Here is a 16,547-nt window from a genome sequence, read left to right as displayed (position 1 = left end):
TCACAATAAAGGCGCAACATGGGCACATGTATTATGAAACACATAAATTGTAAGTTGATCGTCTCATTCTACAACTGATTGTCTCATATTAAAGATTTTTTTTAAAATTAATCCACTGTGCGCATGGTTCTTCTCCACAGTACCTCATGTCATTAATTAAAAGGTACACCCCATCAAAATTCTTACATTCCTCTAATTCTCTTTTTACCCCCAAAGTTATCAAAACATGGGGTAAAGATCATTGTCCACTTATCAAGTTATGGAACAGCCTTCTTTAAAACATTCAAAACTGTTTAAATTCTTGAACTTAAAAAAATAAAAAAATAAACATGTCTGCTCAATTCTTGTCGATTTCTTTAAAAATTTCTTGTAAAGTACACAGAGCACTTTACAGAGGGGAATCTATTATGATTGTCATCACTAGTTTATAAAGCCTTGTAAATCATCTTACCACAGTTATCTTCATCGGTTGCATCACCGTCACTACAGTCAAAGTCACCGTCACATACAAATGATTTGGGAATACAGAGACCATCTTCACACATGAATTCTTCTGGCCCACATGTCACGACTTGAAAGAGATAAAAAGAGAAGATGGAAGAATAATTTTATTATGAAACATAAACATGATAACATACATGTAGAGTGTAGTGCGTTTCATGGGACATCATTAAATACATGTGCTTGTAACAGAGCTGGGAGGGGTTTAATAAAAATATTCCTAAGTTATGAACGATTTCATGCAAGACTGGTGATAGCTTCTTGTGCTACATGTATGAATGAGGAACTGATTAGCACCCAAGAAGATATAACCAATTACATGTATATATCACCATCAATAAGTGAAATATAAGCTATATATATAATATATATATCTATTAAAGGATATGAGTATAATGTAAATGAAGAAAAATGTTCATACTAGTAAATTGTGTGCTACGCGGGTCAAACATAAACTTCAAAACTTGGGAAAATATCATTTTTTTCACTTGTTTTAATCAAGCTCAATCAAGCCAGACCCAGCACTTGTCAGTGCCAGGTGGCAAGGTTTGTACCAGTAACATGCAACCACTTGGTGAAACAGTGTCATGAGAGCCTCTGAGGTAGGTTCATTGCATTCATACAGGCTTGAATGGGACCCGTTTCCACTTACCACATCCGATTTCATCGGAGGAATCTGTACAATCCTGTGTTCCATCACAGTAGAAGTTACCATCAATACACAGACCACTGCTTACACACTGGAATTCATCAGGATCACATTCAAAGGCTGAGAAAATGAAAGAGTGTTTATGTTTTTAAATACTGTGTGATATCTAGCTCAAAGCAGGGAAAATACAAGGGGGCTCAGGGCAATGTTGCCCTTGTAATACTCAAAAGAGCCCTGGAAAATAAAAAAGAGCCCCCAACATTCCAAATCCACTGCAATGGTGAGGTTTATCCAAGGTCACAGATTTAGGCAATTGGTTGTGGAAAGTAGCCCCCGAAAATAAATAAAAAAAAACATTTGCCTGGTTCATAGAATACCAACAACATTGTGGGGTGACCAAACATAATTTCTGGGCCCTGTCTTACAAAGAGTTACAATTGATCCAATCAATCATAACTATATGGAAATGAAAAGTGAAAGAGCACATTATGATCGTTTTCAACTTTACATTAAAGTAGATGAAGGTGTAGTATGGTAATGTAATGTTAAGATGTACTTAAATTGACGACTGAATTAAACTTACTGCAATCTGTTTCATCTGTGCCATCTCCACAGTCATCAAGGCCATCACATAACCAGCCCATAGGAATACATAGTCCACTATCACACATGAATTCTAGAATGCCACATGTTACTGTGGGGAAAACACACAAAACCATATTTAAGATTTTACATAAGAATCTATACATACATGTAAGTTTTGGAAGTTTGCACAAGAATTTGAGACATTTGACATTTAGATTACAGGAATAAATGTAAGAATTGACAAAAGATGTTAATCTTTAAAAATAAGAATGAAAATAACTGCAGATGAATGGCTAATTTGGTATTTGTTGTTGAATGTGGTGAAAATTAGGTATTTACATTAAAAAATCTGATGAATTGCCTGCTTGATTCAGGTGGTTAAAGATGAATTCATCAAACGTGAAAATCATAATAAACCTTTATGGAAATATTAGCAGTCTCCTGTAATAACATGTTGTTGTAAAAGCATTATCATAATACTACACAAATATAAATATGTTAAGTTGTGATTAAAAATAAAGTTAAGAACAAAAGTTAAGCATGATTCCTGCATACCTTCACAAGGTTCTCCTGTGCACTCCATAGTCCCAGCATGACAGGTACTGAAAATGACATTATAAACACATAGGCCCGTATTCTGAAGTCGGGTTTAACTTAAACTCAGGTTTAAAGTTGTGGTTTAAGTATGGATAGCCAATTGTTACATAAATCACTAACAGTAGAGATATCATACTTCAGCTCATTTGGCTCTCAAATCATTCATTATTGTCTAGGAAGTATAAATAGATGATTGTGTCCACCATCGATGTATCAGGAAAGAGCACAGTAAACATAAGAAACATACAACTTAATAAAAAAATTTGATACTTTTGGCTTCCCATACTTACACCACAACTTTAAACCTGAGTTTAACTTAAACCCGACTTCAGAATACGGGCCATAAGATCAAAGATACAGTTGTATGGTGGAGACTCAATGTACGTCAATACATGGTGATAAGTTTTGCAATAATGTAATTGGTCAAGAAGTAGAGGAGAATTAACAGCACATGAAATACAGTATGATGAATTTTGAAAATAACAGCATGGAATGTGATAAAAACGAAAGTGCAAAATAAAGAGAGAATGCTTTCACTGTCATTTTTTATATCTAGAAAAATCAAGGGGACAGTGGTAGTCATATTGCCTAAATATTTCAATTTCATTTATTTGAAAAGGGCAACCACGGAAAGAACATAATGCCTCACATCATGTTCACAAAGTGGGCTACAAGCAAATGTGAATCAACTGTTCATATAATAAAATTCAACAGTTACATGTACTTATAAAATCTCCCTGCCAATCCTTTAATGTTAGCATTTCGAGACAAGGAAGTAGGAAATGAAAGAAAAGCCGCTGTATAAATTCTTGGCGGGTTCCTGCATTTGAAATCAGCAAAGGTTTTTGTCGAGTGCCTTAATGCCATGCCAGAGATAAAAGAAACCCATGTAGGTTGGATGTTTTTGTAATGGATATGCAGTTTCAACTCACCAGTTCTGACAATTGATTGAGGTAACAGTCCCTGCAGCATATTCAATACCATCCTGGTGACATGGACATTCAACATTGGCAATACATTCACCATCTGTCAAGATTTTAACATTTAAACAGATTTTAATATCACACAATGACTGATAACTTGGAATAATGATGACATTAATAAGTATATCATAAATGACATTAACATTTTCAGATTCCGAATTTAATTCAAAGTGAAAAAATGGTGCAAGTGGTTAGTAAAAGAAAAATAGACCTGGGGCCCGTTGCGGAAAGAGTTGCAATCAATCGCAACTCTAAAAATCATGTGCAACTTTATTTTCAACCAATCAACAGCGCGCATTTGGGACTTGCGATTGATTTCTTGACTTGTGTTTAAACGCAACTCTTCTGCAACGGACCCCAGGTGGATGTTTCATAAAGCTGTTCGTAAGTTAAGAATGACTTTACTGATTATCCTTTCTTGTGGTAAATGGTATATTTATTGGCGATGGTTTTGCGCGTAAGAAAGGTTCACCAGTCGTTCCTAAAGGTGCCCTTAACTCAAGAACAACTTTATGAAACGGCCCCCAGAGATTACATGGAAAGACATGGTAAAGAAAAAAGTAAGTAAGATGGTTGTGAATGAGGAACCTCTGTTCAAGATAGAAAAAAGTGATGAGGAGCGTCATCATTGCATGAGAAATAGTAAACCTTCATAAGAGAGAAAATGCTAATTGAATAAATGAGGATGAGCATTACCTTCAGACAAGGTTCCGTTGGGGCAATGACATCCCTCTGCACAGTTTCCAAATCCTATTTGATCTCGGTCAAAAGATGCACAGGTATCAATAGCCGTTGAACCACAAGTATTGTACTCATATCCAGCGTCGCATTGAACAGCTGCATTTTACCAACAGAAATAGAGGAGTTTATCATTAACAGAAATAGATTTAAATTAATGTTAGAGCAAATGTTTTTTATATATTACCAGTCATAGACAATAAATGTATAATGCATTCAGGTATATACATGTACATCAGATATGCCAGATTATATAAAGAGTTATAGTTGTAATAATAGTTGTGATAAGACTAAAGATACATCACAAAATAATACTTTCATTGCTTTCTTTGCAAGAAAAAAATATGCTACATTACCGAAATTGATAGGGACATATCAAGATGAGTTATTGATTTCAATTATTTGTGAAAATTATGAATATTCCAAATACCACAAATTCATAATCAAAAGTGTATCTAGATTAGTTTTTATAAATGTGATGAGATGTAAATTGACTGGATAAATTACCTTCAATGCTGTATTTATTAGATATAAATATGCATAGATCATTCAAAAATTCATAGCAAAATATAAGCTTAGAGATATTAATGACTATATACATGTATATGTTATCTTTAATGCTTTCTTTGCAAGGAATTAATATCCTTAATGGAATTAAACAATTCATATTCAAACATGATACTACAGTTATGTGTTATTGTCTTCAAGGCTACATGTATCTCTGCAAGAAGTAATAGGTCTAAATTGGGTCAAAGGCAAACATGTCAAATGACTAAATATAACTCCCATTGCTATCTTTGTTAGATATGGACATACTGGAACTTAAAAAGGTCATAATCAAATATTTGACAAATGATACAGTACAGTATGTGACTAGATATTATCTTAAATGCTATCTTTGTTAGATGTGGACATACTTGATCTATAGTGGAGTCGTAGTCAAACATGTTATTGCATATGTGTGACTAGATAATACCTCCAGTTTTATCTTTGTTAGATATGAAAATAGTGGATCTAAAAAAAATAGTCAAGACTCAAATATGTGACTTTAATATGATACAAGACTCAACATTCCCTCAATGTTATCTTTGTAAGATATGGACAAAGTGGATTAAAAAAAGTCATAGTAAAACATATGACTTTGATATGATACAAGACTAGATATTCCTTCAATGCTATCTTTGTTACATAGATCTATCGATATAATGGATTGAAAAAGAGTCAATAAAAAATGTGGCTTTAGTATGATAAATGACTAGATATTCCCTCAATGCTATCTTTGTTAGATATCAATATACTGGATTGAATAAGAGTCAGAGTCAAATATGTGACTTTAATACGATACAAGACTAGATATTCCCTCAATGCTATCTTTGTTACAAAGATCTATCGATATACTGGATTGAAAAAGAGTCAGAGTCAAACATATGACTTAAATATGATACAAGACTAGATATTCCCTCAATGCTACATGTACTTTTGTTAGATATCAATATACTGGATTGAAAAAGAGTTAAAGTCACACATGTGACTTTGATACGATACAAGACTAGATATTCCCTCAATGCTACCTTTGTTACATAGATCTATCAATATAATGGATTGAAAAAGAGTCATAATCAAACATGGGACTCCAGTTACACGACCATATATGACCTTCATTGCTATCTTTGTCTAAGAAGAGTCATTGCCAAACATGGGCTGACAAATATAGGACTAAATATACATGCATGTAACCTAAAATGCTATCTTTGGTAGATATGGATATACTGTATCTTATCTACCAAGGTGCTGACCCTGTGACCATGACCTCCTTCAGCTTAACTTCTAAGAAATACCTAGTACATAAATCAGGAGACCTCCATCTGATATATAAATGTCATTTTGGTCCTCTTGCACCACTAATACACCCCTACCCCGTTCCTATCCCACCAAAATACAATAGCGTAGACCCTGGGACATTAACACCTACATGTACATGATTTTTTATGGAAAAAATAAATAAAAAATAATATAGGATTTGTATAGCGTACATATCCACCTTGCTAGGTGCTCAAGGTGCTCCTATATTACCGGCTAAGCTGGTCTACCAATCCGGTGTGCACAATTTTTTTAGGAATACTTCCTGTCGCTACCAATTTACCTGGGTTGAGTGCAGCACAATATGGGTAAATTTCTTGCTGCCATGGCTTGGAATAGAACCCACATCCTTCAGATTGAAGGACGACAGTCTTAACCACTAGACCACGATGCTCCCTACATACATGATCAGCTATTCCCTCAATGCTATCTTTGTTAGATATCAAAATACTGGACTGATTGCATTTATGGATTGATTGCATTCATGTGGATACTTACCACATAAATCTTGGGACCTCCATCTGATATCAAATCCATGTCTTGAGCATTCCATGGCATACACTGCAATAGCTGTACACAGACATTCACAGTCACCGCCCAAGTCACATCTAGTGGAAAACAGATAAACGAAATATGTTATGATAGGATTAATGACAATCTTATTATATGAATGTTCCCTGTCTTCTGACATTCCTGCTATTAAAGAAATCAAAGTTATGGGAAATGTAGAAACAATTTATGTAAGCCATATATTTAGGATGAATACCATAAAAAAATTCTGGTAATGGATTTCTCTTCCAAATTTTCCCCTATTTAAAAAAGGAGAAATGTTCAGGCCAATCACTTGTAGTACCATGCATGCCTATCTGAGAGAAAGTTTTTTTTTTGCATATCTCAATTGATTAGAATCATTCAGATATGTGTATGCACTGAAAAGGGCACTGTGCAAACTTGGGGGCCAGTTAATAAAGTGTTTAACTGAGTATAAACTCACCCACAGGAATCATAGATACAATTTGCAAGATAAGTCTCTGGATCAACCACAGAATGGCATGGTGCAAACGTTCTAGACATGAGGATGCTACATCGACGTTGAGCCCAAGCTTCACGATGACTATTCACCTGCATAAAAAAAAAAAAGATTTGTATTCAAAACTTTCAAACTAGCATTATTGAGTACAGCAAAGAATAGTCCGAGTAGTAGTCCAATCATTTATGATTGAAAACTGGCCATTATTCGTTTAAGTCATGCTAAGCTTGCTCAAAATTCATATACATCATATTTGCACGATCATTTACAACCTGAATCAAATTAGATCTGAAAAACGAAAATTTTTAATCAAAACCACATCCCAGAAGATCGCACAATGTGAAAGCAGACCTTCTATGCATATTATAGCAATACTGTATAAAGGATGCATGTTTTTCCAACACCCTATATGGGTATCTGGTTCTTTCCTGGCATGAATTGTGTAGGTTTTCTACTTCATGGCTTGAGTATTTCTAAAGTGACAAAAAATTTAGAAAATGAGGATGCACAAAAAGAGGGATTATTTATGGATTTGCCCAATAAAAACTCAACAATTTTTTCTCCAAACTTATGCTGTGCAGATAAAGTGAGGTTTTTTCATCAAGATTGGTCACAGAGCTTACCCTGCAGGGGTGTATGAGGTCTTCTTTGTAGAGTTCTGGGCAACCGCTGCTAACTTTCCAGCTGTTAGCAAAGTTATCACTGCTGTGCTCTACCGCACCATTACGAGCTGTGAAATCGTTCTCCTGATCCCCATCAAAGTTGCCACACAGACCAGAGAGGCGCTGTTCAAAGTCTGGAGTAACCGAGACATAGATTCTGGTGCCTGTGGTTGATAATACATTGACAGAATACAATATAAATAAAATAATTATCAGTGTGGAGGGTATTAGAAATAATTATTCACACAAAGTACACTTTATGTAATCCTGAAATTATAGCCATTGTTAGGACTGCTCGGAAAGGAAAGAGTGAAGACAAATGTAATTCAATTTATTGCCAAAACAGAGCATATTACCTGTTTTACAATGTATATATTAATAATAATCAATGAATTGGACAAGAAAGACAGTAAGAATTAGCTGATCACATGTAAGTTCTCAATTATATGTAATCATTTAATAAAGATCATGATGTCTTTTGAACTAATCAATTCTCGCTACCCCAAATAGCGATTTCGCCGAGATCCGGGAAAATCCCTATAACGCGCATTGCATTATGGGATAGCTTTTCGGTATTACAACTTCCTGCTCGGAAGTCCAATGCTCTGTTTTGCCATTTAGATCAACAGTGCCGTCATGCGCAACAACACAATGTCGCTTTCGCTCGGAAAGTTCGTGATCACAACCCTCTCTTTCACGATACAGTCTAACGGCGTTTTCTGCTAAAGTCACCAATTCTGCCCGACGCTTTCCATTGCACGGTATTCCTCTGTCAGTTAAGATTTTTTTAAGTTCCAAAACTGATTTTTAATCCATTTTGTGGTCGACGAAAAACTTTAACGGAATGAATGCTGTATATATTTAGCGTCTAGTCGATCGAATACGATCGTGATGTCAGGCCGGTCGCTAAATGCATAATTTTAAGATATTCATTTTTTTTTTACTTTTTTTTATAACCAAATAAAAACATGAATAAAAATTATTTTCACGTGTAATATATTTTTTATTTATAATTCAAATGGAATCAAAACTGACCAAATTAAATAAAAAGTATTATAATCTGTACATATTACGCTGATTTGCATCGATTTCAGCGTGGTGGAAAACTCAGTATCACAAACCTCGCGCGAGCATGACTCTGAACCGGAAGTGGTGATGACGACCCGACGGAGTGAAAATTATCTCGTCTCGCGCATTATGAGATTTTTGTTCCTATTTGGGGTAGCGAGAATTGTGCAGATTCCTTTTATAAGGGATACTCATACAACTTATATAAAGTGCATTGTATTGTCATTTGCTTGATGCTACAAATCCTTCCTCACCTCCGTCCCACAAGACTTCCAATCCGAAGTTCACAAAAATGACATAGAAGAACCCAGATCGCTCTATGCTCCAGGCGGAATAGTACTTCGGCAGCGAGACCGGGACTCCGTTCACCGTCACCTCGCCTCCCCGGACCAGGAATATGGTGGAGTCATCTTCAAAGATGATCTCAATAGCTCTGGTGCAGGTGACGCCACTGGAACCACACTGGATGTTCTCGACCTCGATAGAGAACGTCCCATTGACATCCTGAGCGAGGGTGTAGCGGCAGTCACCGGTGAAAGTGTACTTCTTGCCGTCGAAGGTGGTGTAGTGACCTTCACCCACAGCTGAGCACAAGCCTTTATGTAACAAACAAAAGTAACTGGTCTGACTATATTGTTAAAAACTATTGGAAGCAGTTGTACTTCGATCACAGAACTTTCAGGTAAGTTACCCATCACCATGTTCAGGTCTGAAAAATTGCTTTGACATAAGGAAGATCAGTTTTATGTGCAGACGTGAGCACAGTTAATATTTTAAGGACCACTTCATTTCTTTTTATGATTTGGTATCAGTAGAGTATTAATCAAAGAAGCATTCAAATAAATCTACAATGTAAAAAAAAATAACACGGTATCTTGATGATTTAACCTGCTCCCTACAGAACTCAGGTGATCTCTGAACAGTGTTCAATTTTTGGCTCATTCCATTTAACCAACATCAAATACAAATTACATGTAAACGAAAATAAAATACATGGTAAGAATAAATAAAACCTAATTGAAGCCACAGCTTGTTAAAATTGGCCCTTTTCCATGTATGATGGTGGTCCCCCAAGTCTGCGCACCTAGCGATTTGAGTTAAGATTTTTTTAAAGATTTTTTTTTAATTTAAAAAAATCTTTCAGTCAATAATGTTCCTTATACTATTATGAGTAAGTGTGCTAGATATAAATATATGATTTTCTTGGAAAATATCTTGGGCAGTCATTTTCTTATCAAACAAAAAATGATGCCCCATGTCTGCACACCCATTCACTTTGCACGCGATTCAGGGATTTTGATGAGAAAGGCTGCATTTTGAGGCCGTCACATGACGTGCCAAAGAATTCATTATTTTTCCAACATTTTGAGTCAGATTTTTAAATAGATATCTGTCTATGTATTGCATGTGTAAAACTTGTGTTCGTTGCGTATCTTCTTTTACTAGAATCGCGCCTTTACGTGTGAGCACAGACAAGGGACACTGTGCAGAATTGCGGGAACTTGCCACACAGACAATTAAAATACTGGGCCAAAAAATAAAAACAGTTGAGGAAAATTGCAAAAACCAGTCAATGGGTAAAATCAAATAATGTGTATGTTCATACCTGGACAGTCATCCTCTGTGCAATACCAATGAGAACCATTACAGTAACTGTAAAGAGAAAAATGAGAAAGGAATCTGACAAACAAGCACAAACCAAGGGGCAATTCCATACAATACATGTACAAGTATGTACATGTACATCAGACCCATAAGAGGGGGTCTATTCTAAAATGATTTTTTCCGTTTTCTAGTTCATACAAAAAGATGCAATGCTCACAGATTATCATGGCTCCTACAGTTCAAGTGAAATACAAAACAGAGAAAATGGGGATGGGTGGTTCAAAATAGGTTGATTGCTGCCAATTTATTGATTTGCAAAGTTTCTGAAAGGTCATTTTTCAGTCTGCTGCGAGGTTTAATACATCTCACAAAGTATGCACATTGTTTGCTTATGAGAACCACAAACTTTTAACCCTCCATATATGTTCTTAGAATCTCTCCCTAAAATTTGTCAACATACATCTAAAGCTCATGCAACCAACAACCAAACTTCTGGTCCCTGAAATCTCAAGCTTACCATTCATTGCATGTATCGATGTGAACAATTTCCCCTTGTTCATATCGTCTGTCTCCATGGTAACAAGGGCACTCAGATGGCAGCACACATAACTCTCCCTATAAGAGACAATAGTGAAAATGCCATAAGGAAAGTAAATTGTAAGTTAAAGCAGTGTGGATTCTAATGGTGCATGTTGGCTCAATCGGTAGGGCACCTGTCTTAGAAATATGAGGTTGTGTATTCAGTCCTTGGCCCTGCCATACCAAAGAATAAAAAAATGGGACCCTCTGCCTTCTAGCCCAGCCCTCCTCATCTCCGTGAAGAGAAAGGGAGTAATAATATTATGCAGAGCAGAACAGTTCATAAGAGATAAAGTGGCTACCCTATTAACATGCATCTCCGTTGCCTCACTTACATCGAGCAGATATCCTTCAGGGCACATGCACCCTGGCCCAGCGTCCACACCGCAGCTGAAGCCATGGGCGACACTCTCACAGGTCTGGGGGCATCCTGGAGCTAGCTGGTCATAGAGTTGGTTCTCTGGGCACATGTCAGTGATGTTGCATTTCTCCCCCTCGCAGTGGAATGATCCATTGATACAGAGGCTTAGAAGAGCAAAGAAAACACAATAAGTGGTATTCTGATAGTCATGGTTTAGTTAAACCTGGGTTAACTCAGACCACACTATTATGGAGTGCCAGTTGTCAACCCATTCACCAATCAAAATAATTTGATTTTACAAATTAATCGGTACTTCATAATTGCTACGAATATGGAACAAACATCATGAAGGACCAACATTCCATTGAGGTGTGGTTTAAAATTCTAGTTTAGACTAGGGACCTAACCATCCAATGTGTATGACAATGGTTACTTGGTTGATACGGTTTATGGCTATGTCAGACAGAAGTCCAAAGTATTAAAGCCAGTTTTGTCTCCATTGACCTTGGGTGGCAAGCCAGATTCACCTCACACTTCCATTAATCTTTATTAAATTGTTAAACTGTCAATTCCTTCACTCTTCTCTGCATTTACAGTTCTGATTCTGACTTCATATTTTCTACAAACATAATAATTATTTTTCTTTGGGTTTTTTTTTATCGTCAGAAAAAAACCAAGCAAAGAGATTTGTCGCAAAAGGGAATAGCCAGGACATCAACATACCAGTTTTGACACATCTGTTCAATGAGTGATCCAGCTGGGTAAGACTGATCCTGATGGTAGCAGGGGCAGTTGACTGGAGAGATGCAGTTACCTTCATCGTCCAGTACGGTATTGTCAGGGCAATTGCATCCCTCAACGCATTCGTCCGTCTCATGGCAGGTCACGGAGAGGTCACGACATGTCTGACCGCAGGTCGGCCCACACTGCTGGTAGACCTGACCACCGTCACACTGCACACCTTCATAAAAAAAGACAAATTTATTAATAAACTGGAATGCTCCCCAGGGAGCGGAGAAAGTCATACATTTTATGCAAGCAAGCCTGGATCGAATGACAGGGGTGGTAATATACCTGTAAAGGTGCTTACAGAAGTTAATGCAATGTACCAAGCACTATACAACAGGAAAATACCATTATAATTTTAAAATACTACATAAGATAATCCTCAAGAAGTAATTTTTTTTTTGGTTTAAAGAGGCCCAAATATGTGGAGCAATGTGTGCAGCATTGTGTAAAACTGCAATAGACAAAACATATTCTGGATAAGGTTAAATGAAATCCATCCTGTTCAGCTTATGCCTACTCCCTCAAACTATTCTTTGGCCACTTTTAAACACAGAGTTGCAATATATCGCATTATACTCCTATAAGCAGGGGTGGATCCAAGAGTCATAAATGAGGGGGCACAGAATGTTTGTCAAATATTTTCAGAATTTTCTGGCAAGCAAACAATTTGACAAGCAAAAACAACCCCCCCGAAAAAAAAATGATTACCACTATAAAATGGGAGAACTTCTCACAAAAGTAAATTCACTTCCATATTTGATAAAAAAGAAGGGACATGTGCCCAATGTGTTATCTCCATCATCCCCCCGCCTCTTCTGCCTCAAGAAGAGAAAAGGCAAAAATTTGAACAGTATTGGAAAAAACATATAAAGACAAGTTTGCAAAACTTACTGCAATACTCAGATATGGATGGATGGTCTCTCCACTCCACATACACTCCCTCATTAGCACAATCAGTGGCATAACCTGCGATGACCTCGCAGAGACACTCCAAGGTGTTTCCTGCATCACAGCCACAGACATCATACAGGCACATATCGTAGTACATATCCGGGCTCACGCTCCCATGGCACGGCCTGAAGGCATCGCTATTCATAACCCCGCACTTCTCGGCTGCAAAGCTCTCCATGTGCGAGTTGAGGCTGCAGGGAGACAGTGGGAGGGAGGTTTCCGTTTCCTGACAATCGGGGTCCACGGCGAATTTGTTGGCAAAGGCAACGATGCTGGTTTCGATGTCGCCTGCAGGGGTCATGAAGTCGTTGTTCTGGTTGTGGTCGTAGGTCCCACAGAGACCACGTACCTAAGAAATTACAGAAATTCGCATGAGGACTTAAAGGATGTAGTGGTGCAATAGCAATCATTGTCCAGGATTCGATTTCATTAAATTTTTAACATGGGTAGAATCTTTGTCAAAACTACTCCGAGTGTCCACTAATAAAGTTTCGTCAATAACATGCACATCATATGTTTGCTTCAATACCATAATGGTAAATGCATGCTGAGTTGAACTGGGGTCATGAATGCACCCCCATCTAAAAATAGCGCGGCTCTTTAAAATTAATCAGCAAACAAAGAAAACTGATGGTCTATGATAGGTGGATAATTTCATGTCCACAAATTTTTGCACCACATCCATATTGTACAATCCATTTATCAAAATGTCTTTCTTTTCTAAATCTAAGTTACATTATACAATTAGCAAATAAGCATGAGTGCAATGGTGCGAGATTTCGTATAAGGTGAAAGAAAGAGGCTCGATCTATTCAACGAGGTGTAAGCCGAGTTGAATAGAGCGTCTCTTTCTTTCACCGAATGTGAAATCTCGCACCATTGCACCAATAAGAATATTCGCTATTTGTGTTGTACAATGCCTCGGAATCTAGCGAAAATATAATAATCAAGAGTATTTCCTTGCAGTAATCTATGAAAAGGGAGCAAAAATATTGAAAGCGAAAAGCAAAATCCCACAAGCGCACAGCTTGGGCAGCATTGCGCATTTAGCCAGCAGGCTATACGCGTATTGCACCTTCATTTTACTGAGCGCAATGAATTGAATTGTATTGTGACGTCACCTCCTAAAGCCGGTACATTTTGGATGGTACGTCGTGAGTGCAACGGTACGAATGTTTGACATTCAGTCTCCCATTTGCTCGCGTACAACAAGCTAAGTACATGTAGGCGTTGTACAATAACTCTTAAAATTGATTAACTAATTGGACTTCATTTGTACTGTATACACATTAAAGATGGACTTTCATCTGTTATTGATATCCATGTAAAGACCACCTACCCTATTCATATACTCAGGATACAGTGTCACATAGAGCCTGTTGATACCATCCCACTTCACCAAGAATCCATTACCCTCCACGAAGATAAACTTGGAGGATGCTCTCCGCACCACCACCTCTCCGTTGGTGTAAGGCAGGATGGTTTCCTGACCGTCGACAAACACGACCTGGTCCTGCTTCAGGTCAATCGGGTTGGTTCCGTTGACGAGGACGGTTGCAGATTTGGTGCAGGTCACTTTCCTGGAAGAGCGCATGTTGCATTCTACGTTCTCAGCAAGGACCATGAGGTATTGCTCAATAAAATCCTGTCATGAAACAATGAAGGTATTTTTCATCACAGGGCTTCAATTAAAGATAAATGAAAATAGTTGCAGTAAACACTGATTTCACGAGAAAGTCTGTAAAACCAGGCTTAATTGTCACTATATCCTCGAGGATCTAGATCTGGTACAGGTACATAAACTGAACTTTGTGAAATCTTGAAATCTATGCTGAAAAATGTTCACACTGAAGATCACCAACACAGATAAGCGCACGTGGGACAGTGTATTATTATTGCTTTGAATGTCGGCCCGACGCTTGACCCGAATCCCGTGCTTATTTGCTAATTTCTCAGCAATTACTAAATTTCTTCCAGAATCCTTTGGCACATATTTTTTATTTATACAAACAGCACTTTGGTGGTCGTTTCATTGGATTCTGTACGAACTCATTTTGAAATCGTTACAACTGGCATTTATCTTTAATGCACGGGCATTAACGGCAATGCATGGCCATGGATACCTTATTGACTGGCTTCATTGCTCCAGTTATTGGACTTGGATATTTATTCTGCCCTTTGTTTTCCATTTATGCCCAATATAAAAGTAGACTATATAGGTCTAAAAATATAAAAAATTCAAGGCTGTGATCAAGACATGAAGAGATGAAGGTGATAAGCTGTCATTGAAATGTTTATTAGAAACAATGAGTGGTTCTGACTCTAGCCTTTCAAACAGATGGTCGTGGATTCAAATCCTAGCCATGCATGGCGTGTTTCCCTTCAGCAAGAAATTTATCCACACTGTGCTGCACTCGACACAGGTGAGGTGAATGGGTACCCGGTAGGATTAATTCCTTAAATGCACGAGTGCTGAAAGGCAGCTCAAGCTAAAGCCGGGGTAATAATGATAATAATAATGCGCCTCGGAATAGATTGTTTCTAGATAGATGGCGCTATACAAATGCCTATTATATTATCATTACTATCCAGATTTCAACTTATATCAGAATAACATACGGGTCTTCACATTCTTTGTCCTCTTCACTGACCCTATGGGGTTCCACTCAGCATGTACTTCCATTGCGACCATTGCTTTCTCCTTCAATATTCAATTAGATACATTCCATGCTGATGTATCAATCAACTAAGCAATAACCGGTTAATATCTGACTACCAGTTCCCTACTGCGTAACTGTCCTATTTAAATACAGCACTTACAACATAGCGATCCAAGTCATGCACAAAATAGCTACTGAAGTCTTACTATAGCAAAGGAAGAAGTTACCTACCTCCACTAAAATGTATCGGCATCCTCCTTGGAAGTTGTACTGTCTCTTGTCAAAGGTTAGATAATGAGGATCACCAACTGATTGGCAGGTGGCTTGACAGAGTGACTTCTCACAATCCCAAAGCCCGCCCTCACAGGTACTATAGGAGGAAAACAGAATGAAATACGAGGTTCAGAACCACTTGGTGTGATTCATCTCGATCCTATTCATTGTAAAGTTAAACCCTCATTGTACATTCCTGCTTTACATGTAGTAGTATCATCAAATCAGAGTAATGAGAGGTATTTCTAAAAATGGTAAAAGTCTGTAAGATGATTTCGTTATTCAGTGAAGAGCAGTCCTAAAACAAAAAAAGACCAAATTTTATTCAGGATTCAGATAAAATGTAAAAAGTCGGGAACAGACTTTCTCTAAAAATATGACAGACAAGATATACATTTGTAATTTTAGAGTCAGAAGTGGAAATTTAGATTTCTGAATTAAAAATAGTTTTCCAGGAGATGCACTGCGCCACTGCCCAATCCCCCCCCCAAAAAAAAAAAAATAATGAAATAATCCTTAATTGAGAATGATTTTGGAAAATCTGAAGTCTTGGTTTCAGGAGCAGGTTTAAATCTCACCAGGGTCCCATAACACAAAGCTTAGCAATGATCGTAGAACATTTGTCTACGCTTGATTCCATTGGCTACATTGTACAA

General features: G+C 37.3%; 1 protein-coding gene across 1 annotated transcript in view; it reads right to left on the bottom strand.

Moving 5' to 3' along the window:
* Positions 1-16,547, bottom strand: part of LOC129274321 (mucin-2-like) — a 55,742-nt gene that overhangs the window by 33,707 nt on the left and 5,488 nt on the right. Inside the window, exons 8-24 of the mRNA XM_064108450.1 lie at positions 15,850-15,988; positions 14,298-14,603; positions 12,899-13,307; positions 11,942-12,179; positions 11,193-11,382; positions 10,796-10,893; positions 10,280-10,326; positions 8,928-9,269; positions 7,567-7,769; positions 6,908-7,035; positions 6,412-6,521; positions 4,012-4,152; positions 3,265-3,358; positions 2,291-2,337; positions 1,734-1,844; positions 1,154-1,270; positions 452-571 (exon numbers count right to left, since the gene is read on the bottom strand). Coding sequence (XP_063964520.1) covers positions 452-571; positions 1,154-1,270; positions 1,734-1,844; positions 2,291-2,337; positions 3,265-3,358; positions 4,012-4,152; positions 6,412-6,521; positions 6,908-7,035; positions 7,567-7,769; positions 8,928-9,269; positions 10,280-10,326; positions 10,796-10,893; positions 11,193-11,382; positions 11,942-12,179; positions 12,899-13,307; positions 14,298-14,603; positions 15,850-15,988 — 2,840 coding nt within the window. The remainder of the gene's footprint in view (positions 1-451; positions 572-1,153; positions 1,271-1,733; positions 1,845-2,290; positions 2,338-3,264; positions 3,359-4,011; positions 4,153-6,411; positions 6,522-6,907; positions 7,036-7,566; positions 7,770-8,927; positions 9,270-10,279; positions 10,327-10,795; positions 10,894-11,192; positions 11,383-11,941; positions 12,180-12,898; positions 13,308-14,297; positions 14,604-15,849; positions 15,989-16,547) is intronic.

Source organism: Lytechinus pictus, chromosome 13, assembly GCF_037042905.1.
Source record: "Lytechinus pictus isolate F3 Inbred chromosome 13, Lp3.0, whole genome shotgun sequence".
In the NCBI taxonomy this organism is placed as follows: domain Eukaryota; kingdom Metazoa; phylum Echinodermata; class Echinoidea; order Temnopleuroida; family Toxopneustidae; genus Lytechinus; species Lytechinus pictus.
Note: the sequence above shows the minus strand (reverse complement) of the source record. Positions and strands in the feature narration are given on the sequence as shown.